General features: G+C 44.5%; 1 protein-coding gene across 3 annotated transcripts in view; it reads left to right on the plus strand.

Annotated features, from left to right (window-relative positions):
* The window catches only part of DNAH9 (dynein axonemal heavy chain 9), a 158,611-nt gene that overhangs the window by 101,711 nt on the left and 32,075 nt on the right, over positions 1-24,825 (plus strand). For all 3 annotated transcript variants that reach the window (XM_015880078.2, XM_032448311.1, XM_015880079.2), the window contains 6 exons: positions 1,600-1,740; positions 4,719-4,889; positions 6,822-6,944; positions 16,508-16,701; positions 20,646-20,794; positions 23,277-23,404. In XM_015880078.2, the coding sequence (XP_015735564.2) occupies positions 1,600-1,740; positions 4,719-4,889; positions 6,822-6,944; positions 16,508-16,701; positions 20,646-20,794; positions 23,277-23,404 (906 nt within the window). The remainder of the gene's footprint in view (positions 1-1,599; positions 1,741-4,718; positions 4,890-6,821; positions 6,945-16,507; positions 16,702-20,645; positions 20,795-23,276; positions 23,405-24,825) is intronic.

Genomic DNA, 24,825 nt, shown 5'->3' on the forward strand with positions numbered 1-24,825 from the left:
AACACATCACACTTGCTCAATTAAGCTGCATTTTAGTTCTGCCAGGGGACTGAAGTCTTGAGTTTGTGATCTCGAGTGAATCTGCAAGAACTTGGGTATTTTGTACCCTTCTGTTCCTTGGGATGCAAATCAGCTGCCAGTGTTGACACCTAACCAAGTCACCTTACTGGCCACATAGGGACAGTTAAGTGCATGGTGGTTTTGCCCTGATGCCAAGGAGACTCAAGAAATGCACATATCATGCCTGGATTGCAGCAGGACTCCTGTCTGGCCATCCTCAGCTGCTGCCCCCTGCATCCCATCTTTACAACCTGTGCTTGTCTTTCAGCCCACACACGTGTGCTCAGGTCAGGATCAGACTGCCTTCCACTTTATGCCTCCACGTTAAGAAATGAAATGATTTCTTCTATCTGTGGGACATTGCACACGTCCAGCTTCCTAGGGATGGTGTGCTTGTACTCCTCAGAGGGGATATTGAAACACAGCAAGGTTGGCATTGCCCTATTGAATTAAGTGTTCATGAAATGCTTCTATTTCTGAACGAGTGGGGTCTGTAAAGATGATCCCTGCCAACTCTGTGGCAGTGAGGATGAAGTTTAGACACTGCACCTGGTTTTGATGAGTTTGGTACCCACATGGAAAGCTGCTTCAGGGCAATGTTATGTCTGCTTCTCAAGTCAATCCCCTACTCTGTTCTTGGTTAGGGTACAAAAAAAAAGTAACAGGGTTTTCTTTCTGAGGACTGTCCTCTCCATTGTATGGAGAGCAACTGTTTTCCTTTCCTTCTCTGGATTTTACATTTCTAGATTTGTTAAGCATTTTGGGGTAGGACAGCTGAAAGTTAGTTGTCTGGACTATGCTGTGCTGTGATCTGCAGGGCTGTGCCACACGTATTGATCCCATTTCTGCCATGTCCCCGTTGAATGATTTGCTGAACCACCTGGATCAGTGGCACTTTTGGCTGTACATAGCCTGAGCCTAACATAATCCCCAGGAGGCTCAAGGACGTTGCTTCATGCTGCTGAAGTGGAATAAAAGAATGAACAGAACTGAGACATTAGTGAGATGGATGTATCTGCCAAAAGGATTTTCGTTGTGTCCATCACAGCAGCTATGCTGACACCTGGCTGGGAAGGCAGGGAGGCATTAGGTGCTGGAGAGAAAAGGCAGCAAGTAGCTGAGAAAATCAGCAGTTCTTAGCTTTGGGAGAAGCTGTCTCATGAGCAGCACTGCCTGTTCAGCCCTGTGTTATTAATGATTTGCACAGAAGGGGGGCAATTAGCAGGAAAAACTCATGGATGACAAAAATAATTCTAGTTAGTGAAGAACCGTAGTGAGAGCTCTGTGTGTGTGTGGGAAGGGGGGGGGAGGAGAGGGTTGGGAAAACAGAGGATTGGATGTGAGGAAGAGTGCAGTTAATGAAGGATACACCAGAGGATGGAGCTGCTGGGAGTGAAGGCTCAGGCATGGTGCGCTGTGGGTTGAGGGCAGGCTGGCCATCATTTGACCTGGTGTCTCTGTGGCAGGTACTGCCATCCCCTTCACAGAGCTCACTGAGATTTTTATTCTCAGTGTCTTCATTCTGTGTTTTCCCTCCAGGTCCAGGAGTCCAAGGTGACTGAAGCCAAGATTAACGAGGCGAGGGAGCACTACAGGCCTGCCGCCGCACGGGCCTCTCTGCTGTACTTTGCCATGAACGACCTCCGTGCCATCCATCCCATGTACCAGTTTTCTCTGAAGGTACTGTGAGTCCCAGGGCAGCACCACAGAGCAGCTCAGTTCCTTCCCTTCCCTTCCCTTCCCTTCCCTTCCCTTCCCTTCCCTTCCCTTCCCTTCCCTTCCCTTCCCTTCCCTTCCCTTCCCTTCCCTTCCCTTCCCTTCCCTTCCCTTCCCTTCCCTTCCCTTCCCAAGTCATTTCCTTGAGCCATGAGCAGTCTGAGCATTGAAAGAAAGGCACATCTGTACTGAAAATTGGGGCTGGGCTGGCATCTGCCCTCACTCTGAGTTGGCTGGTCATCCCTCTGCAGCTGGTTAGACTGAGATCAGATGAAGTCAGTCTTAACCAGCTTTTCTTTCTTTCGCTTGGTTTCTTTTGAGGCAAGTGAACTGAAGCCTTGTAGAAAGCCACAGTCTGACTCGGAGGTGCATTAACAGCCTTGATTACTGAACATTCCAGAAGTTAATTGCAAAGTAGAACTTTACAAGCCATTTGTTATCTCCTCCATATTCACAGCCTTCTTGGCCTGGCTGAGGGAGATGAGCAATGGATTTGAAAGAGATCATCTTGGGAAAGAGCCAACAAAGTGCTTTTTTCTATGTATTTCTATATATTTGTGCATGGAGATTTAGTACAGTGTTGGGAGTCACTCTTTCCCTCAGTTAATCTTTCCTTTATATTTACATTTAGTTCTGTATCTGTGATGTCATCGGGGTCATAATGTCTGTGCAGATATTTCATAAGTTAAGGAGAATTGCTGCTGCCCTTAGCAATTATCCAAGACCTTGATGTTGAAACAATCCCCACTCCCCAAATGACACAATATTAAAGCATCAAATTACTGTGTAAACACAGCCCTGTCCCAATGAGGCCTCAATGCCAGGGATTTATTGCTGCCCTTTGTGCAAAAGGCAAATCATTTCTGCTTATCCAGGGCAATAAGGGTCCCTTATGAAAGCCCTTAGCCTAAAAGTCCTGGTGGGATCTGTGGGCATCTGACCCCTTGCAGAGTGGCTGCTGGCTGACTGGTAACAGTATGGACTCCTCTATGGGGATGATACTGAGAGAGAACCTGCTTCTGGTCCTGTGCTTTAAAATAAATGCAGGACAGTCATAGCCAAAGGGCTTGTACTCCAGCAGCCTGGCTGCTCTGCTGTCTCCTCTACACAGACTCCCCTTCCCTGCTCAGCAGTGTTGCTCTATAGTATATGGACATCGTGAGCTAAAAATGGTGTCCCAGTTTTGGAGAATGTTCCTTCCTGGAGCTGTTTCCACTGGATCACCTGAAGAATGCATCTAATATGACATTACCATGCAATGTAACTATTGCTGTTCTTGGAAGCTCCTCAGGCAGGGACCCTCTTTCTTCATTCCCTCCATACTGCCCAACACTCTGAGAGGATCTTGGTCTCTGTTCAGCCTCTATGGACTTGCTGCACTGGAAAGGAGTTGTGATGGTGTCTATAGTTCTGGCCAGCAGAGGCTCGGGTATTTATTGAAGAGTTCCATTTTCATTGTTTTAATACACGGAACACTTTTTTTTTTGTTATAGGAGAGGCATTTTGGGGAATGGAGGGTTAAATGAGATGGCATTGTAGTCTTGTACTTACTCCAAATGGTTTCTTACATTGCCAAGTGACCTGGAAAAAGTAATTGAGAAGAGAATACAATATTTTGAGCCAATCCACAAAGAAGCTTTTCTTTTTGTTATCTACAATCCATATGCTGAAATAATTTTACCAGGGAAATGTACAGATATCTTTCATGCAAGGTTGCCCTTTGAAAGATTCATTCCCTACACGTACACAGTAGATATGAGTGTTTGAAGTTTCACCTTAAATCTCCCTCATCTGTGTTTTGTTTGTTTTATGTTTTCCAGTTAACATTAGTAATGTGTATAAATACATGGCAAATTATTTACTGAAATGTTTTTATCTAATAAATTTGGACAACGGATCATAAAACATTGCGGAAAGATGCAGAGATGATTTCAAAATGCTGGCCGTACAGCTAAAAGCCAATTATAAATTAGAACAAGCAAGATTTATATACGATTCTGCAGTGTGTTTTAACTCTATTTGAAGAAACGTAAGCAGGAAAATCCATTCTGCAGTTATGCAGTAATGCAGTAGGTATCAATGTAGCTCTAATTTACCGAGGCATCATTCGCCCTTTGTAGAGCCCTAAAAATAATGCTGTCGACACAGCCATGCCTTGTCTGGTTGGTGCTATTCATTTGTATTGGCCTGGTTAATTCCTATTAGCTTGGTCCCAGTCTATTGGGCTTTTGCATTGCTAATGAGGACAGAGGCCTTTTCCTTTCTCCAGTTGCATCTGATAATTTGCTAATGGGTTTTCTTCAATCTGTTCAGAAAGTTTTTAAGTCTTTTTTAATTTAGATCAGAATGTTTCTACTGGAGTCCTTGGTATCTTATATAACAGCATCCTTCTTCATGGTGCACCCATGCCCAAGAGATTTTAGTGCTTGGCTGATCCCACTTCTGCATGCTGAAGCCCTGCCTGCCCTTCTCATCCAGTCCTCTGCTGAATCCTGACAGTAACCCACTTCTTGGACTGTTCTGTATTTAAGGGAATTGCTGTTTTTAAGTTGCAGCGTTTGTGAAACAAGAGGTTCCTCTGGGGACACCGATGTCTTTAGCTCAGTGTTTTGGAGAAGTGAGCTATGTAATCTCTGTGAGAGGATGTGCTTGGTCTGAGAAACGTTTCCTCTACCTGTTGTGTATTAATTAAGCCAGCACATCTTTCTGAAGCCCAAACAAGCACAGTGTCACAAGGTGTGCCATGAAAAAGCAGCCAGAGGCAGATGCAGAGCTCAGTCTGTAAGTGTTCCCCTGCACCCTGCTACACTGTGATTGCTTTGGTCATGGCTGCAGTGCTCATTGTCTGAGCTGGCTTCGCTCATTGCAGCACTTCAGGTGATACACTGGTTCATGAAAAGAGCATTTAGAAACAGTGCCAATCTTCTTGTCTCCTCACCTAGGCATTCAGCATTGTGTTCCAGAAAGCCATTGAGAGGGCATCTCCTGATGAGAGCCTCCAGGTGCGAGTGCTGAACCTCATAGACAGCATCACCTTCTCCGTGTTCCAGTACACGACCCGGGGGCTGTTTGAATGCGACAAGCTGACGTATACTGCGCAGGTTACCTTCCAGGTAAGCACCACCAGGGCATGCAATCCGTTCAAGGCCAGGCTGGATGTGGCTCTGGGCAGCCTGGTCTGGTGGTTGGCAACCCTACACATAGCACTGGGGGTTGAAATTGGATGATCATTGTGGTCCTTTTCAACCCAGGCCATCCTATGATTCTATGATGATTGTACTGGCGAAGATATCAGCATACAGGGAAAACCCAAGCTGACACAGCCATGCCTTCATCATCAGAGCAACAAATGGGGCTGGGGAACTGATTTTCTTCTCTTCATCGCTGGCTGATAGCAGTCACGGATACTGTTTTCAATTTGTGTTATGCCAATGAATGGCCATTTGAGAGAGAGATGCCTGCTTTTAGGACCTGCAGAAGGGAAAGGGAAAGCAAGTCTTCAAAGCTGATTGGTTGTGTCCAGAAGTTGCTCTGTCTAGTATCCTGCTATAATTTTTATGCTACCATGTGAGAAAGGAGATGTTTCGATATCTCTAGTGGAATCAAACTCAGTCACTCAATTGTGCCTGGCATTATGTTGCAGAGTGGTTATTGAGCTTGTGCAGATTATGACTACGTAAGTGCCCTGCAATGTAGAATGCAGGCGTGAACCAAATTTAAGCTGCCCAAACAGTGTGCAGGTCTAGTTAGCCTTAATCCAGTGATTGCCATGACTTCTTTCAATTCTACATAGCAAAACATGAAGTGTAAAAGGAAAAGCAAATATACGTCTATATGAATGAACTTTAACTATTTAGTTAATGTCCACATGTAAAAAGTCAATGCAAACTTTGCAAAGTCAGGCTTAATTGTGACCCAGAAGAGATGTACATTTTCATGTATGTATTCGTCTAAAGTTGCGCCCATTGTACTTGCAACTATATCATAGAGTCATAGGATTGTTTGAATTGGAAGGGACCTTTAAGGTAATCTAGTCCAACTCCCTTGCACTGAACAGAGAAGATAGTTAAGGTGTCACTTCAAGGCATCAGGAAAACCAGCATCCACCGTTTCAGTGTGTGGAGGGATTTAGATGATGAGTTGCAGGATTCTCCCATGTAAAAAAAACAGTTGGCTCTTGAACTGAGTAGCTTGTTACTGTCATCAGTGCAGGAGATGCCAGGTATGCTTGAGAAGCCATTGCCCGGTGGGCAATAATGAGATACAGTCTAGGATCTGTGGCAAGGAAACAAGAAACTCACCATTCCAGCATTGCTTCTTTTCCTTCCAGAAATCATGTTCAGAATGTTCAGACTTTGTCTCAGAGATACAGGCAGTCTGGCAGCACTCAGTGCAGTGGTTCCAGTTGGGCTCCTGAGCCTTCAAAGCTTTCCAGTATGATCCTGGGCATTGCTCTAATGGTCTTGCTCCATGTGTTCCCCAAAGCCATCATTGGTGGTAAACACACTGATGGCAGCAGAATGGCTGAGTGCTCTCCAGCACAGCACTGCTGGGAACCTAAAGGACCTGCTAATTCTCCCAGTGCATGCACTGTGAGGCTTTTGTTAACACTTTCAGTACATCTGCAAATACTTTCAATAGAACAAGATTGTGAGAGATGGACAAGACCTTGGTTGTGTGTAGGGGTGCACGCTCAAGTTTCTTGCAAGAAAGTTGTTTGTTCTTTAGCTGCAGGTATCAAGCCCAGGGACTGCAGCACATCCTCCTGCCTATGTCTCTGCCAGCACTATAAATATAAACCACAGCTTTTCCCACAGTTTTACCAAATTTTGACCATTTTTATGTTATCTCTCCATACTTATTCTGGGTCCTCTCTTGGGGAGACACAAAGCACTGGCAGGGTGTTTCATCACAGCCCTCCAGCTCTGGACTAGTTTTTCTCTGCACATTTGATAGCTACGTCCATTGAATAATTAATCTGATAGAGCGTATTGCTGCTCTGTATGCTGACTGCTCAAGGATGTCTTGCTTGTTTGAAATTACAGATACTTCTGATGAGTAAAGAAATCAACGCAGTAGAACTGGATTTCCTGCTCAGATACCCAGCACAGCCCAGAGTCACAAGCCCTGTGGAGTTCCTGTCTAATCACTCCTGGGGTGGAATCAAGGTATGTGCTTCACCTGAAATGTGTGAAACCTGCATCCCTTATCTCCTCTGAGGGCTTTCAAGCATGTCAGTCCAGTCCTTATAGTACTGGTTGAGTAAAGCTCTGACCATACATAAGCAGCACAAAAATGCCACAGTACTGCTGTCCCCATGGGCTGCAAATCTTGAGGAGCTGTGGTCACTGGTCCAGATAACTAATGCTTTATTACTGAATATGCTTCAGATTGTCTTTTGTGGTGATCGTTTGTAGTATTGATTCTACTATAAATATTACAACGGGTGTCAACTTTATTAGTGTTTATGTTCTATTAATGTGTGTTGGCTTATTAGCCTTGGAGTTTTTGGCAACTCTGGTTACTTGAGGCATAGTTTTAGTATGATCACATTTTGTCACAGGCTGCTATAATTAGGTTAATTAGTCATGGCTTCTATAGAGCTTATTAGCAAGCTAAAATCTCCTTTTCTTTTATCAGAAAGATTAAGTGCTGTAATGAATTGTTTCTTCAACAAAGCTTGAGCAAAGTACCTTTCAGATTGGCATTGCAAATGTGAAGTGGGATGGAGCATTCTGTATAAATTTTCAGTGGAACACTGAAAATGCTCCTGCACAATGCACTGTGTTTGCCAGGGGTTTCAGGCCAAAAGAAACGGATATCGATATTAACATCCCGGTCCATGCCTCCCATTTTGGGCACGTTAACTTCAGAGCAAACCTCATGAGGTGTTGAGGTCTGCGGGCACACAAACAGCCTTGTATGGCATGGCTGAGTAGTTCATATTGTTGTTTGGTTAATAACACCTACAGGCTAATAGTGCTCTGCAGTTGTGCAGTTGTCTCAGCTCCTGGTACTGGCACATCTGATGCACATCTATGATTTTTTATGATCTTTTTAGTTCAGCAGAAAGTTTCCCAGAGCTTTTTTTTGTTAACACTTGTGCCAGGGAGTCTCAATATTTACTGCTGTGTGAAGAAACCCATGTGCTTGCTGAGAAGGGTGCAGTTTGTGGGGGGAAAAAGGTGTTATCCTTTATTAGATCTGCTGAAATACTTGAAAAAAGTAGGTAGGTTGCAGGCTTCCTCATGCCTCTTTAAGCCTGGGATGGGAACTGAATTCAAACCAAGTGCAGGCTGAGGAAAAGCTTCTCTGAGCTCAACTTGATTCTGTCCATCAATCAGCCTGTATGGGAGGAGGTAACTCCTGTGAGCCCCTACTGAGGCTCATTTGTTAGCTTTGGAGTGAGGGGAGAGCTTAGCAGAGGATGCAGTTGTTAGTTTCAACACAAATACTGCCTCTGGGACATGGGAGGGGTAGTTAAGAGCAGAACAGGGAGTAAATTACACTGTTTAATGAAAGCAGTACCTTTTGCTGAATCCCTGGCCCCAGTGTTCAATAGCAGTGGTCATTTCAGATTGTCTGTTGTGGGTATTTAATAGTGATCTCTCGAGAAGTCAGAAGTATTTTTATGCTCCTGATCAGGTTTTCTGTCTTTTTTTCTGTTTCCTTTGTTACAGCATGTTGTGCTTCCATCAACTGCTGTGCTCCCAGTACTTAACTTGAACGTTGTTATTTCTGTTGGTACTTCTGATTTCTTCAGTACATGCAAGCTTGTCTGTGTGTGTGACTGTTGGTCACCTTCACCAATAAACATATGGCCGTACCTTAAACCACAAAGGTACAATGATGCTATTGCTTGAACTGCATAGGACAACAGGCCACAAGCAAATACATACAAGAGGTCACTTCAATATTTCTGTTGCAAGATGGAACTTGAGACAGGATTGGTGTAGAAGTGGTCCTTTGTAGCTTTGTACTCATTTCTTCTCCCTTCCTTTGCTTGATGATCTCCAGGGCCATAAGATCACAGAAACCCGTAATTGATGAGGTAGGAAAGGACCTCTGGAGACCTTATTGTGACCTTCCAGTGCTTAAAATGAGCTTATAATCAGGAAGGGAACAGACTTTTTACACATTCTGTCAGTGATAGGACAAGAAGAAATAGTTTTAAACAAAAAGATTTAGGTTAGATGTTAGGGGGAAGCTTTTCACTCAGAGGATGGTGAGGCTCTGGCACAGGCTGCCCAGAGAAGTTGTTTATGCTCCATCCCTGGAGGTGTTCCAGGCTGGGATGAATAGGACCTTGGCAACCTCATCTGCAGCTTGATTTAGTGGTTGGCAACCCTGCCCATGGCAGGAAGCTGAAACTAGATGGTCTTTAATGTCCCTTCTAACCTAACTGTCATATGATTCTATGAGGTCACCCAGTCCAACGCATGCTCCAATAGGGGCACCCAGGGCTGGGTGCCCAGGGCTGTGTCCAGACAGCTTAGTATCAATATCCAACAAGGCTATGCCCGTAGCCTTGTTTTCCTGCAGAACCATGATCACAGATAAACTACGTGTGCATCTGGCTCCCTCCTCAGCAGCCCATTCCCTCAGGCAGCTCTGGATCTCCTTTGTACAAATCCGCACTTCCCAAGTCTGATTGCCTTTGTGATATTTTCTGCAGTGCCTCTTCATTGCCAAACGCAGATGTGTCCCATAGGATAAGTGAAGCTAGTTAATATACAGCAAGGATACACCTGGGCAACTCGGATTACTTCTTCATCTCAATCATTTCCCTCATCTTTTTCTGAAGAGGAAGAATTTTCATTATGTAGATATGAAAACGCTACTGAAAGGGCATTGTTTAATAAATGTGATGTTGAATAATGAGCTCTAAATAGTGAATTCAGCTCTCAAGGAGGAGAAGAGCAGCAGACAAAGTAGTATATTAACCCCATGTTTATAATTTTGCAGAGTGCAGGTGATGAGATTGTGTGTGGTTTATGAGACAAAATACAAAATCATGTATCTTATATTTAAGAAAACTGGATTTTCTAGACAAAATAATAGAAAACTCTCCCAACTTTTTCTTTATCTACTTCTCAGACACTGAGATTTTTCATTCTTGTCGCAGATTCGTTGTGATACAATCTGCTGCATATATAGTCTTTGCACATAAGCAAGGTCCTTTGATCAGTCTGGTCGGATATAAAAGACTCACAGCTCACAGCTTCCTATGTACGTTTAAAATTATTATTATGCCAGAGTCTTAATTAAATCTCTTCCATTAACTCAGTTCTTAAGCCTTTTAGTGCATCTTTGATAGGAAGCATTGATTATGACACTCCGATCTTCTCTCATCTAGAAGTTTCCTACGGACATTAATCTGTCCTCAGCAGCCCTCACGTTTTTGAGAGGTGCTCACAGTGTCTCAGAAATGGTACATGAGATCATTCTACCTTTGGTTTCCTTTATATTTTTTACCCTGGTGGCTAATAGCCTGATGTTTATCCGAGATACAGCAGAGATTGGGATTGCATCAAATATTTAAAGGCATACTTTGTCGGTTTGATTGCAGATTGGAAATTGAGGTTTTCTGGATATATCTAGGGCTGTGTCCTTCACGTTCAGTGCTTCCTGCCATACCACAGAACCTGCTGATAGTTGGTTATTTTGAATGTAAAAACTCTTTGTCCTTTAAATGGAAGGGAAGAGAGAGCCTTTTTTTAGTAGCTTTCCAATATTCGATATTGCTTTTCTTAGTCATTATGTGTCTTTTAAAGTCATGTTGCTTTGCTTGAAAGAATCAGTTGCAGCGCACTCAGGAAAAGATGCACCTGGGCCCAAGAGTGACTGCAGAGAGACCTGATGGCTGAGCCGTGCAAGCAAGGGAGTGTAAGCAGCCATTCCATGTTGGGCACCAAGTACTGTACCAATGTGTAGGGTGTGTTTGGAAAGGCAGCGAAGGAAGATGGCTGAGGTTTGGTTCTTCTTTATAAGTCCCTCCGTGTCTGCTGTAAAGAAGCTGCTGGGGCTCCTTGATTCTGTGACGTGGTAGAGTTGAGAAGTGTTTCCTTTGCTTGGCAGCATTGGGTCACTGTGAAGACTGTACGTGAAGCATCCAGTTAAACTGTGATGTCTCTGGAAGCCCTGCTGGTAGCACCAACGCTCTACCTGTATTGAAGCCCTTGAGATTATCTTTTGTGAAGGCACTTGTGACGTGTGGATTATCCCCACGAATGCACCAATGACTCAGAGTACTGCCAATACCAGTTCCCTTGTCCTCTGATGAATACAGTCTGATGGGGCCATGGGAGCACACTCCTCACTTCACTCAGAGTTGACCATTTCTCTGCTGGAGTCTGATTTGATCTTTGAGTATTGCATTTTAAGAAGGATGTGTGGCTTGCATGAGAAGTGTCATGGAGACATGGCTGCAGGGAGAGACTGAGGAGAAGCAGAGAGGTGATGTTGGAAAGCCTAGAGGCTGAGGGGACAGTCTTCAAAAGGGCTCATCTGAAGGGGAAATAGCCATCAGATGTTGGAATCAGTAGAATTCAGAGCAAAAGACATCTCAGAGTTCTGCAGGAAAAACACCAGACATCTGGATCATCTGTGATGGAGGACAGGAAAGGACTGGCATAGACAGTTGGTGACTTCCATTGCTGGAGTAGTTCTGTTGGGTCTGGCCAAGTGCCCCATGGGGCTCTGCATACTCGTCCGCTTCTGGGTTGGGTTGCAGTGATGTGAGCTCATCAGTCAGCTTTTACTGAAAGAAATGAGGAAGATCAGAAATACATTTTTGTGCTGAGGGGTGATTGAAGTTTGTCAAAACCATCATGTCTTTATTTTTACCTTCAATAGAAGTGTCCTCATGAGTTGAATAATTCAGGCAGTGCAGCTAAAGAGAAAATAACACCTTTGGTGAATGAATAATACAAACCAAAACCCAGTTGGAGATAGATGGCAAATAATCCATCATTTTCTACATGAATCCTCCTAGTTAACAGTAGTATTCAAATGGAACAATTCATCTGCCTATGTGTCCCCTTCCCGAATGACCCAATCTATCACTGTGAGCTGAATGCAGGTTTGGCTTTGCCATTCCCCTGGAGCTTTCTCCAGCTGTGAGAGTGCCAGTTTCCTTCGGAGATGTGGGCCACCCACACAATATATACAATACAGACATAAGCAGAGCTTACCGCGTGGGTAGACAATGTGAGACCTTTAGAAGGTGTTTTGCAAACACCCAAGGCCATTTGCAAGTGTCTGATGTTCATGCAGCCACTCTGCAGAGTTCACACCTGTGGACAGGCAGAGATCTGAGGATGCTGTGCACATTTTGCGGAGCTTAACAACTCTAACTGTGGCTAATAATTAGGATTTAATCATCTCACAGACTCTTAAAACTGGGGGAATATTGAAGGTGTCTTTCCAGTGTTCTCCAGTTGTGGTTGAGAGCCATGTGATGTTCCTCCTAACCCTTGTGTTTTTTAACAGTAGGGCTCTTTCTTAAAGCAAGACAGATCAGGAGCTCAGACTGGGCCACAAAGCTATATGTTGTTGTCCCTTAGTGACAGTGCAAGAAAAGAGAAATCAAGATAATGTTGTTTTTTTATTTAGATTCTGTAGAGTGTTATGAAGCAACATCTGAACTCGGGACCAGTTTTGACCATATGATGTCCTGAGAATAACTGCCTTTTGTGATAAGAGTGTGTGTTTCCTCTAATAAATTTACAAAACTCATTGCAGCGTATCTGGCACCAGAAGATAAATCACATGAGGTTGCAGTGACACTGGAGCTTGGAAGTCATTCTTTCCCCTGGGGGCTCAGCCTGTGCCCTGGGGGCAGCAAGGGAGGAGAGCTGAGTTCATCATTGCTCACTGTGCCCCTCACTGTGCCCATCTGCCTGGGACCTTGGGGCGCTGCCATGTCCCCTTCCTTGGGCTCTTTGCAGCAATTTCCTCTTCCTTCTGGCCTCAGGTTGACTCTCAGAGGGGCTGTGTGTTAAGGTCACCATATAAGCACATCCACAGTTGTTCTGCAGTGGTAACCAGGGTTTCCTTCTCCAAGATGATGGCTGATATATGTTGTATTCCCTACAGCTGTAGGGGGAAAGAGTGCTTTGCATTTGTGAGCTTGTGAGATTCACAGAACTGCTGACAGTTCAGCTCCAATTTAAAGTTGGTTCTGACTTAGATGAGAAGCTGTCAAAGAAAACTGAAGTGATAAAGCAAATTGTCTGTGATTCAGTGGATGAAAAATCACTCTCTGAGAAAACAATGATCCGTGCCCTGACATGTGCAAAGAGCCCTGTTTTGCTGGCAAAGTCTTACTTTGAGATTGAAAACCCTGGGCCCTCCTGCTTCCAGCCATTGGGGACAGACACAGTGTGGGCTGCAAAGGCTGGAGCTGCAGTCCCTCCGGTCCTCTTGCTCATGTTTTATTTTGGTTAATGCTTTTTGTCTCTCTCAATTTCCATGACGACTCTGGTTGGCAGGTTTATTCTCTGCTATGTTGGGCAAAAATAGCCACGCTGCACAGGTTGGTTTGTCCCATTGCATGCCCCTGCTTCTCCTGCTGCTTGGAGACTGTGCTGTATTATCACAGGTGTAAGGTTCTTGGATAATGCCACAGCAGAGGTATCAAAATGTAATTAATATTCACAGAAGGATTACTGATTGAGATAACTTTCCCTGCTCCAGCTTTTAAATAGTAACGTGTCTTATTAACACCATCAGTCCTAATAAATGCAATTTAAATTGTTGACTAATGAAAATTTCAGCGTTAGTTTATATAATACAGACTTTACGCTCGCTATTAGAGAGCTCTTAATTCTGCAACATGTTGTTCAGGGAGTGAGAAACTATTATCTCTGATTATGTCTGTCAATTTGTAAGAAGAAAGCAGTTTTTCAGAGTCTCTCGTTAACATCATCAAGAGACTTCTCGAAGCAGCGGTAGCCAAAGTTCTCAAGTTTTACTTTAAGTCCCTTCAAGAGTCAACAGTTTAAAACCATTTTACACAAGCACTTGTGCTGATGAGTCTATTCAATTCAGCATTTGGCACCGTATTGTGTTCAGCCAGGAGAGGTGCATCACATGTATTTACTGCTGCCAGAACAAGGCACTGGGCAGGCTGTGTTCCTGCAGATTTCAGTCTCTCGTGTTCTGCACAGTGCTTGCAGTTGTGATGTGGTTCTGATATTAGAGCTGCGGCTTCTGTCTCTGACATTTCTCCACATTGGTGCTGATCCACACATGGCAGCAGCATCTGTTGGGTCCCTGCCTTGCTGATGCTTTTCACACAGTTCTTGGCATGCCTTGGGCATGGAGGTGAGCCAGCCCAGCCTGTAGCTGCTGAGTGGTATTGCAGGTGTTCCATTCTCCATAGAGCTGTTAATGAAATCGTGACTTTGGGCAAGGCTTGATTTCATTGCAGGAGCATGTAGAAAAACATCTCTGTGTTCTGTAGGTCTGGCTGTGGTCTAAGAGCACTTGACCTGCAAGGAAAAGTGTAGGTTGGACCGACCACCTCCTGGGGGTTCCTCCAACCATTATTCTGTGATGCTACAAGTGTTGTGTTCACCTGTGTCAGTGGCACTCACTGAGAACAGCTTTGTGACCTCTTTCTTTTCATCATCTGCTTCTGTTCTCACTGCTGGAACCATGAACTCATTTGTTATAAGGAGCCCTTTTGCTGGAGCATGGCTTCTGAATAAATTCAGTCAGTTAGAAAGACCAAAGTTTCTCATGGGAAGCTTTTCCAGAGGGAAAGTGTCGCTTTCCTTCCATCAGGACAGACTGGCCTCCAGTGCCTTCCACCTCATTTGCAGCAGCCCCATAATCCACAGCAATCTCAGCAGCTGTCAGGACATCTACATGACTTTCAAAGCCCTTTGGTAAGTGTATTTTTTCAGTTGATCTCAACATGGTGTGACACCAACATTTTTCAAGGCACTTTCTCGGCACTTTCTTTTTGTAGAGGAGCTGTATGGGATGTGAGCTGGAGCATTAATTGTGTGGAACACCTTTGCCCATCAAGAAGCTTCTGCTCTGCTTTGAGCGTGTCCTTGTTTCTACAGAAAATGGCTTATTCGNGGATGTGAGCTGGAGCATTAATTGTGTGGAACACCTTTGCCCATCAAGAAGCTTCTGCTCTGCTTTGAGCGTGTCCTTGTTTCTACAGAAAATGGTTTATACTCCACTTATCTCTTCCTCTTCATGTTTAACTGTTTGCAGCCTCAGATTATGTAAATCGTGCTCGAGATGTTTGTGTCAGTGAGGATTTTGCTTGAAATCCACAGGAACTTTACAAGCTGTGCAATACATTTTGCTACAACTCATATGAAAGAGGTTCTGGATTCTCTCCTTTTCTGTGTACTGCTCATAGTACACAGTTGTGTGTGTAGTTGCTGTGGCAAGAATGTTAAAAAACGTTAACATCCAACTACATTTTCATTGAAATTATCATTTATTCCCTCCATTGCTCGTCTGTACATCTCTTTGGGATATTCCACAGCTACCTGCTATAGGCTTGGAACATCAATGAGCGAATCCTTGGGTGTATTTGTCAAGTAAATCACTCTGTAACTGACACTGTCACAGCAGTTTGTATACAGAACATGTAAGTACCAAGGCATCACCCAGCTGTTTGGGGTTTGCAGTGTATTTGCTGGTCACCTTGACTGGATGGTGAAGTCTCAGCATTGTGGTTTCTCAGTGTGCGAGTGCCCAAAAGCAGTTTTTACCATCAGTTATGATTTTGGCTGCACAGCATCAAGGGGGCATTGTAGGCCTGCAGCTCACAGGATTGCCAGTGGTGTGCTCTCCTGCCAGAGGTGAGCTCGACAATTCCAGTACCCATCCACTTCTGGAATAGCTCATAGTAGCAAGTGCCTGCTACCCAAGTTGGTTGGGATCTGGGTTTGAAATGAGGAGTGCAGATTTCCTCTCAATTTGGGTTATGGAAAGCTGTATTGCAGGTGATGCCAGATTTTCGTCTGTTGTCTCTTCCAAACTCCCACCTCACAGTGCAGCAGAGGAGATGTGGGATGCAGCCATGGCTTCACTGGAAGGGGAAGGTCCTTACAGAAATGTGGGTGAGAATGTAAGGCTGTGCTAGGTGCTGCATGAAGTTAGATCTGACATTCTTGTGGCAGCCAGTTCAGAAGATGCAGGTGGCAAAAAACCTCATTGCAAATACCTTCCTCAGGTATGAAACTGCTCATCGCACCCTCGAGTGGCACTGTAAATGACTTATGCTGGTTAGCACCTGTTGATGTGACAATGTGCTGACAACAGAGGTGGGAAAGGGAAAGCAGACAAGGTCTGATCCTGGGGAGGTTCTGCTTGTGGCTCTCAGGTTCCAGCTATGGCCTTTTCAACAGAGCAAAACATGAGCGAACAATAAAATGAGAAAAGCAGTTCAAATGCATGTAGGATTTGTTCTTCCGTTACAGTAAGACTAAAGGTAATGGCTTTAAGTTGTACCAGGGGAGATTCAGGTTGAATATTAGAATTTATTTTTAGAAAGAGTAGTAGTTCATTGGCATAGCTGCCCAGGGAAGTGGTGGAGTCACCATCCCTGGAAGTGTTCAAGGAACATGGAGTTGTGGTGCTGAGGGATGTGGGTCAGTGGTCATGGTGGGGGTGGGTCAATGGTTGGACTGGATGATCTTAGAGCTCTTTCCAACCTTAACGATTCTATGATTCTGAAGACCTTCCCTGAATTTTCCAGGCCCTCTCATCCATGGAGGAGTTCAGAAACCTGGATCGGGATATTGAGGGCTCTGCAAAACGGTGGAAGAAATTTGTTGAATCTGAGTGTCCTGAAAAGGAGAAGTTCCCCCAGGAATGGAAGAACAAGTCAGCTCTGCAGCGCCTCTGCATCATGAGGGCCATCCGGCCCGACCGCATGACCTACGCTATTCGGTGAGGGCACTTCTCACTATCTTGGTCCATTCTCTTGCTTACCAGGCAACTTTGGGTCTGCGTTTTCTGGGGAACAGGAGTAATTCAGGAATGTTTGGCTTTATTTATTATAGACTATAAGTTCTACAAAATGGTTTTCTATAAAGGGTTCGTTGCTGAATGAGTTACCTCTGTCAACACTTCTCATTTAGTTGGAATTTCCTCCCTAAGGAAATCCAACCCCAGCATGGCCAATGGTGATGGAAGCAGGAATAAAGTACAGAAGTAAAGGGAAGTTTTATGGAGATGCTTAGTTTGTGTGGGTTTTTTGTTGTTGTTTGGGTTTTTTGTTTTGTTTTGGTTTTTTTTTTTTACTTTAAAATTCAAAATTTATGTGATACTAGTTCTGAAAGTTGTAGTTGTAAATTATGGATAAAAGGTAACCTGGCAAGCCTAAACTTCTTGAAGATATGCAAAAGCAGTATGGCTATTATGGGTGTTCCAGGAGAAACTAAAGGTCTTTGACTCCGTTAGGGCTTGTTTTTACATTCCTTGTCCTAGTAGTCTATCATCTGACATTCCTGCAATGCCTCCTATTCCACTGCCTCTCAGATAGTGTAAACTGCTCCTCTGTCTGGCATGTGTGATTATGAGCCCATGAACTACACTTTTGTGTGTGCTTTAAGATGCACAGAAAAACATGGACAAGATTTTGAGTGAAATACCATTATGGTCAATGTTACTGTATTTTATTCAGTTAAATGACAAAATTTACCATCATTATACCATTCTAAGCTACCTACTTTTTCATTAGTTACTGTTTTGGGGCTGGACTCTCCATATGTTCTCTCAGCTTTAAAAATTGCTCTTCTTTTTGCTACTTAGTTTCAGTAAAACATGCTTTTGTCTTTCTGAGCTTTTAAGTGCCTGTTTCAGTTAAGCATTCCTTTCAGTCCTTTTCATTCCTTTCAGTCAAAATTGTGGTACTTGTATAGCTCAAAACTAACTGGAACGTAACATTTCAATTCCTTTCTTACTTCTCCTTTGTGAAACGGTAAGAGAATCCAAGTTCAAAACCTTGACTGAATTTTTTTAGGCTTTGGGCACATCAAGCTTCTCTGATTGCATGAGAACATTTAAATGTGGTTTTTGTTGGTGTTTCTTGCCTAGAAATAGGTTAGAACATAAACCTTTTCAAATAGGAATGGCTTACAGTGTCTTCTCTAAGACTCAGTCGATGCTTGTGACTAAAATTCTTGTAGTCCCAAACATTCTAGGTAGAGCTTTTGTATCAGAGAACCATAGAATGGCTTGGGTTGGAAGGGTCCTTAAAGCCCACCCAGTTCCATGCTCCTGCCATAGGGGCTGGTTGTCACCCCCCAAATTACACTGCCCAGGTTGTTCAGGGAAACAAAGCTCATATCCCCAAACCAAATGGATAATTCTTAGTGGTAACAATGCCAGCCAAAATGCCTTTGGCTTCTTTTTTCCTCCATGAAAGTATCATTACTCCTCAGACCTTTCTTCAGCTGGCAGCCGGGCTAGAGCAGGTGTTGATCCATTAGAGAAGAAAATCGGTGTTCCTAAGAGATTCACCTCTCTGAAAAGCACCCACATCTGTTCATCTGTCCTTCTGTCAGTAAAACCTGGTATTCTGATGGTAAGAAAACGTCTTCGCATTGGGTGTAATAGCATCCCTAATAGCCATGACACAGTTGGGCAATAGTCCTTTGGTATCCCTTTCTTCTGAGTCTGTGACTGTTGAAAGAGTGAAGATTCTTCCAGCAGTGCACTGGGGAGCTGCATCTCCTGCCCTAAGGACTTCAGCCTTGGCAATCCTGGTTCAGCCAGAAGTGCCGATCATTGCATCTGATCAAATTTAATTGACTTTTTGATAGTTTCTTCTGCAATGTCATTGGATGCCACAAGTTGACTTGCAGTTCTCAGCTTGCTGATCTCTTCTTTCTGTGTATCAGTTGAATCTACTTGTGCTAAATACCTAATTGATCGTCAGTGAACTCACTGTGAGTACTGTCATAACTATAGAATCATCTAATTGTTTGGCTTGGAAGGGACCTTTAAGATCATCTAATTCCAACTCCCTGCTATAGGCAGGGACACCTCCCTCTAGACCAGTTTGCTCACAGCCCCATCCAGCCTGGCCTTCGGTGCTTCCAGGGAGGGGCATCCACTGGCTCTCTGAGCAAACTTTTCCATTGCTCACCACCCTCACAGCAAGGAATTTATTCGTAATATCTAATCTAAATCAACTCTTTTCCAGTTTAAAGCCACTTTAACCTTCCAGCCTCTCTGAAATGGGTGCTTGGCAAATGCTTGAGTGCCTTTAAAGAGTCAAGGAGGAATTCACTAACTGAAACTAAGGTGCCCAGGGGCTTTTTACATGCCATATGGTATCCAGACCTCACCTCTAGCTGCTGTGTAGAATGGTGCAAGACCCTTTGTGTCCAGTGCTGCATGTACCAGAATTATGCAGATGGTCTTGAAAGCTCTTTGGAGTCTAAAATGACGTGGTTACCATCCTCCCTACACCTATGTACAGAGTTCTTTGCCTTGACCTGCCTTGGAAGTTAGAGTTTTTGTCACTCCTCATGGCAGATCTCTGGGGATCTTTGCAGAGGCTGTGCATCAGTTATGTAACATATATGGACTCCTCACCTATGGGGGGACTACACAGAGCATAGGAAAGCTGCAAGCCACTCAGTATGTCTAAAGAGAATACCTTTTAGTGGCACCATAATTGAAGTCCTCCTGCTTATCCTGTGGGCTGTTTCTATGAATACATTGTGCAGCACCAAGTGCAGCCACCCCTCCATCCCATCTCTGAGGGCAGGCTCTGCTTTCCTGCACTGTGACCCATTTCGGTGTCTCCAGGTCACATTAATTGTATTTCTTTATCTCCAAAGCAGTACTTCACGTAGAGTGTTGTGACCTTGTATCTCTTGGACTTCCTTAGATGTCATACACTGACTGTCTCCATCAGCTCTTCAGCACATTTTGACCCAAGCCAGAAAAATCTACTTTGAAAAGGCACCAAACAAATTGGAATGTCTTCCTTTTGCAATCCCTTGTGCATTTCTATTCCAGCTGCCTTTCACTCGTCCTTGAAGAAAGCTCTCAGCTCTCTTAGAAAGAATTTGGCTGCCTTATTCTGGTATTATCCCCAAGTTGAAAACTGGTTGATGTTTTTGTTCCCCTGGTACTGAGGTTTTCAAAAGGCTGAGTCATGCATCTCTGCTAGAAAAGCAACGGCTTGTTCCTGGGCTTTGAATGTAATGCTCCTGCCTTTGAATCAACGCTCACTGTGCCATCTCTGTATAAAGCAGTGATTTTTGGTAAGCTCACCCCAGGGAAATTCAGCCTGGCCGTTCTCCATACTCTGCTCCCTTTTCAGGCAGCTCCTGTTCGCTCTGTTGTATTTTTCCTTGTGAGTCTCATGCAGAGACCCAGCGACACGCACAGGATATTCTTAGAGCTCTTCCCTTTTATCTTCCCAGAACAAAGCAATTTTCTAAATCATCCGGACTTTTTGTGGCTTTTGGTGCTAAATCTAAAGGAATGTTGCTTCCTCTCAAACTGGATTACAAAGTACGCTGCAGTTTTCTATGTATCAGCTTAACTATTTCTTCTCTCCTATCTGTGTCAGAACCAAACCAGAGCTTGCAGCAGCGATGTCCCACTGTTTGTCCTTCTCACTTCGTTGTTCATCACAAATATTTATGTGCCACAGGCCATCGTACACCTATAGGAAGTGCCAGAAGTTGCTAGCAAGGGGTGGATCCCAGAACCTGGGCTGCAGACCCTTCCTAAAATGATTTTACCCTCATTTATTTGAGTTTCTCATTTATTTGAATCAGCAAAAGCAAAATGAATGAGCTGATTATTTGCACGGAATCCTTTCTTTCCTGAGCTGTAGTAAATTGGCAAAACTTATTTCTTTCTGGCAGAGATTTTGTAGAAGAGAAGCTCGGCAGTAAATATGTGGCTGGGAGACCCCTGGATTTTGCAGCTTCCTTTGAGGAATCGGGACCTGCAACCCCGATGTTTTTTATCCTGTCCCCAGGAGTTGACCCACTGAAGGATGTGGAGAAACAAGGTAAGTGAATCATGGCTGCAGGTGTATCACAGAACTGCTATGTATCTTCTGCTTATTAATCTTGGCATGATGGTTTTTTTTCCTTGTCTGTTTGTAGATAGCGGAGTAATCTGGCAAAAATAGATAATTGTGAGAAGATGCGATGTGTTTCTTATTGGGTTCTTTTTGGTTTTGTTTTCCTTCTTCGAGGCTTTTGGATGTTCGTCTGAAGTTTAAATTAAACTTGTCTCTTCCCTGCGATGCTGAGATTCCCGGTGTGGTTCACACTGCAATGATTCCTGAGCTGGTTTTGTACACAACCTATAATTTACGTCAGAGGTATCCAATGCACTGTTAGATAGCTAAAAATAAGCAGCAACTCCCTGTAGCATTATGCTGGTTAGCAGCAAAGTGTCCGGTTTTTAATCCCATCCTTCCTGAGCCATTTTTGGTGTGGATGCTGTGATGTGCTCTCAGCTGCCCTCAGAGCCCAAGTGCTGGTTTTGCATTTGAGAGGCCAGCCAGGGCCGTGGTGCAGCAAGTGCTGCAGCCCATTGCTGTGCTGTTTAGCTCCCGACATTCAGAATTTGGCTCCGGGTCTCAGCTCCACTCTGGAAGCATTTCTGTTTTCAGCCTGGATATGTGGAAACGGGGACAACTTCCCACTGCACTGCTACCAAGTCATTGGAGGAGCTTACTTTGAGACTGTTACAGCAGAAGAGCTCCATCCCTCTGGAGCAGAGGGCTCAGTTGCCTTTGGGTACCGCCTCAGGGCCGGTGCACATTGCTGCTGTGCTCCTCAGGTGCTTTTCTCCCTCTCCAGCCATGCACTACCCACATCTCTAAGAGCATTGCTCTTGGACAAGCACTGCTGCCAGCAGTTCACAGTGTTTAAACTGTATGAGTTAACACTAGCACAGTAGAACTGCTGGCCAGTTTTTGGCAGGCAGGTCTCCAGGCTAAACCTCAGTAGGGCTGACAATCCCAGCAGACAAACCAGCGACACTGACCTAAGGCATCATGGAGGTGCTTGGTGGCTGAGCACTGTCTGCCTGAGCTGCAGGTTTCTTTTCCTTATTGTGGTGCACTGTTGGGTCATCCCAAATAATATTCAAGCCAGTCCTAACCTAGGCAGTCATAGAATCATAAAATGGCTTGGGTTGGAAGGGACCTCAGGTATCATCAACCTTGAACCCCCTGCTGCAGGCAGGGCCACCAACCTCCACACTTAATACCAGCCCAGGCAGCCCAGGGCCCATCCAGCCTGGCCTTGAACACCTCCATGGGTGGATGGGGCATCCATAGCCTGTCTGGGCAGCTGTTCCAGCAGCTCACCACTCAAATGCTGCTTTAGTAGCAGAGGTACTGGGTCACAGCACAGGGCACTTCCCAGGCTTTGAGCTCTGTTTCGTTCTCTTTCTGCCCCAGCGTCAGGTCTCACTGCTGTGAACTGAAGAGGATTCTGTGGGAAAGGCCCTGCCTTGTGCCTGGTTTCTCATTGTAGCACTCTGATGCTCCTGTCTTTCACTGTCTCTTTCTTTTATGTGTGATGAAGCACTGAATTCCAGCTGTGAGTTATTTGATCAGGATGGTAAAGATGTACTCGTTTGTAGCTGAGCACCTGCGTTAGTCTGCCAGAAAAGTTACAGCAACTAAAAGGGAGGGAAATCTGGCAAAATGAAACCCTTGCTTTGGTGCGGCTGCACTGCCCTTAAACCTGCCTTGCTGAAGGCTGGCATTGCCTGGCTGTGTGCTCGGCTGCCTGTTGTGAGCTTGCTTTATTCCTCCTGGAGAGGATGGGTCCTGAAGGCAGCGTTGTTCTGTGCAGAGCAGATCAGCAGCTCTGAGTTGGTTGGCAGCCAGAGACAGTGAGAAGGAAAACTGGAAGTTCTTAAAGATGGACAAAACTGTGTCCCAGGGTTCTTTATCTAGTAAGGCTAAGTGGAAAGTGTAAACAACTGGAAAGGATTGAATGTTTGTTTTATCTATTGCCATCTGTTTCCAGTCTGGTACCAAGAGATCAGGCTTGCTAGACAAATCTCTTCCTTGTTTTACTCTATAACTTGCCTGGAAGCCCTGGCCACCCATTCAGTTTCTACAACCAAATGGGCTCCTGCCCTTGCTGCTGGTTTGAGCACACGTTCACATGGCACGTTTCCCCACTGAACAATATCTTGTTCAAAGCTTATTTAATCAGCAGGAAATGATTTTAATTTCCTACCGCTGTAAAATATGTTTTTACATGAGGTTACAGGGGAATAATGTTCTTTAAACAAGAGACACTTTGTAATAATGTACCTTTGTGTTGATTTCACTCTGTAATTAAAAGTAGTTTGGAGGAAGCCAGTGCTGTTTTCAGTGCTTTGGCAGGGAGAGAGACAAGATAACTCTTGTGAGAAGTGTGATAGCTCTTCTGTGAGGTTTCAGATAAGGCTGAACTCAGCCTGGCTACAGCTGTTCCATTTAGACAGCACTGAACACCGCTCTTTTCTTTTTCTTTTAGGGAAAAAGCTTGGTTACACATTTAACAACAAGAATTTCCACAATGTGTCTCTGGGACAAGGCCAGGAGGTGGTGGCAGAGCAGGCTCTGGAGGTGGCAGCAGAACAGGGGCACTGGGTCATCCTACAGGTACTGCTGTCTACCCCTGGAAGCAGACTGGTTGCTCTGCTGGTGTCTGGTTGCTGATTGAGTTAACACAGGCAGGTTATCAATTCTATCTGATGAGAGATGGGGCAAGGCATTACCCATGTTTTCAAACCACTGATTTCTGCTTGTTTCTTGCTGTTATCTTTTGCATTTTATCAGTCTTTGTCATCTTGGCTCTGTTGCTCTTTGAGCCCTCTACAGGATGTGCAGTTGTAGGGGGAGCTGACAAAGGAGATGATGCTACATTTGCCTGTGCTTCTGTTCACTCCATAAATAAACAAAGGAGCAATGTTCTTGAGAGCTGATAGAGTTGCTTACTTTCCAGCACTCCAAACTTGCTGTGTATTTAAATGAGTTATGGGGTACGCTCCACCATATGAAAGGCAGAGGCTATCAGTGGAGCAGATGAGAACAGGTAAATGCTTACAGCTCTCATCACAGCTCAGCAAAATGATGCCACGTCTTATGAAGTGTGAGGGGAGCTCTGTCTTCAAGTGCTCTCTTGAGTCACTTACTCTGTGAGTGCTTTGGTTTGCTAATATGCAGCTCTCATCTCAGTGCTTGGGAATCCCTCTGATTTCCTCGATGTGGATTTTATAAACATTTATTATCACTGAATTGTTTGTGTAAGGATTAGGCTCAGACAATGCTTGGTGTCCTGCTCTGAGCCTACGGGCTTCATTCTGGATTTAAATGAAATGCCATTGATATTTTGATCTTCCTTCATGCTGCAAGCTTCCTCCAAGGTAGACAATTCTGAGCTTGTCAAAAGCTTTTAATAAAGGCAGCTGCAATGCTGGCATCTACTTTTGAGGCTGTGAAAAAAATAAGCAATCTTATGAGATATCTCCCATTCAGTATTGCAGAGTGTAGTTTTTAGTTTTCTTTCCCATAATGGGGGTTAATTGCTGTATGGGATCTGCAGTGGTGCAGAGCTGGCAGGTTGCTCTGGGGCTCGTATGGGAGTTCAGCTCATGGCTGCTGGCAGATTTTGATGCATGGCAGAAACTCAGGGGTCCCAGCAATGGCTGTGAGGATGTGGTGCCACATACCAGCACTGGGTCTTACTGGGGGCATTGGTTTATCAGGGATTTTCTCTGCTTTCATCACAAAACTGATGAAGCTGTGCACATAAATATTCTAGTTCTTTGTTGTGATTGGTTTAGAAGAAAGCAATGTAGACAAGACTGATTCTGAGCAGAGGTCAGAGCCCTTTTTTCCTGTTACTGCAGTGATAGATCTCATGAGCAATCCAGGCAGAGCCTGTGAGCAGATGGTGCCAGGGGGTGGTTTGCATCAGGACAGGCTTGGGAATGTCCAGCAGGTGCTTGAGGCTGGTGGTGCCATTCCCCTCCAGATTCTGCTTTTGGGGTCCTGGTCAGACATGTGGAAGGACAGCAGAG

Source organism: Coturnix japonica, chromosome 18 (genome assembly GCF_001577835.2).
Source record: "Coturnix japonica isolate 7356 chromosome 18, Coturnix japonica 2.1, whole genome shotgun sequence".
Classification (NCBI taxonomy): Eukaryota; Metazoa; Chordata; class Aves; order Galliformes; family Phasianidae; genus Coturnix; species Coturnix japonica.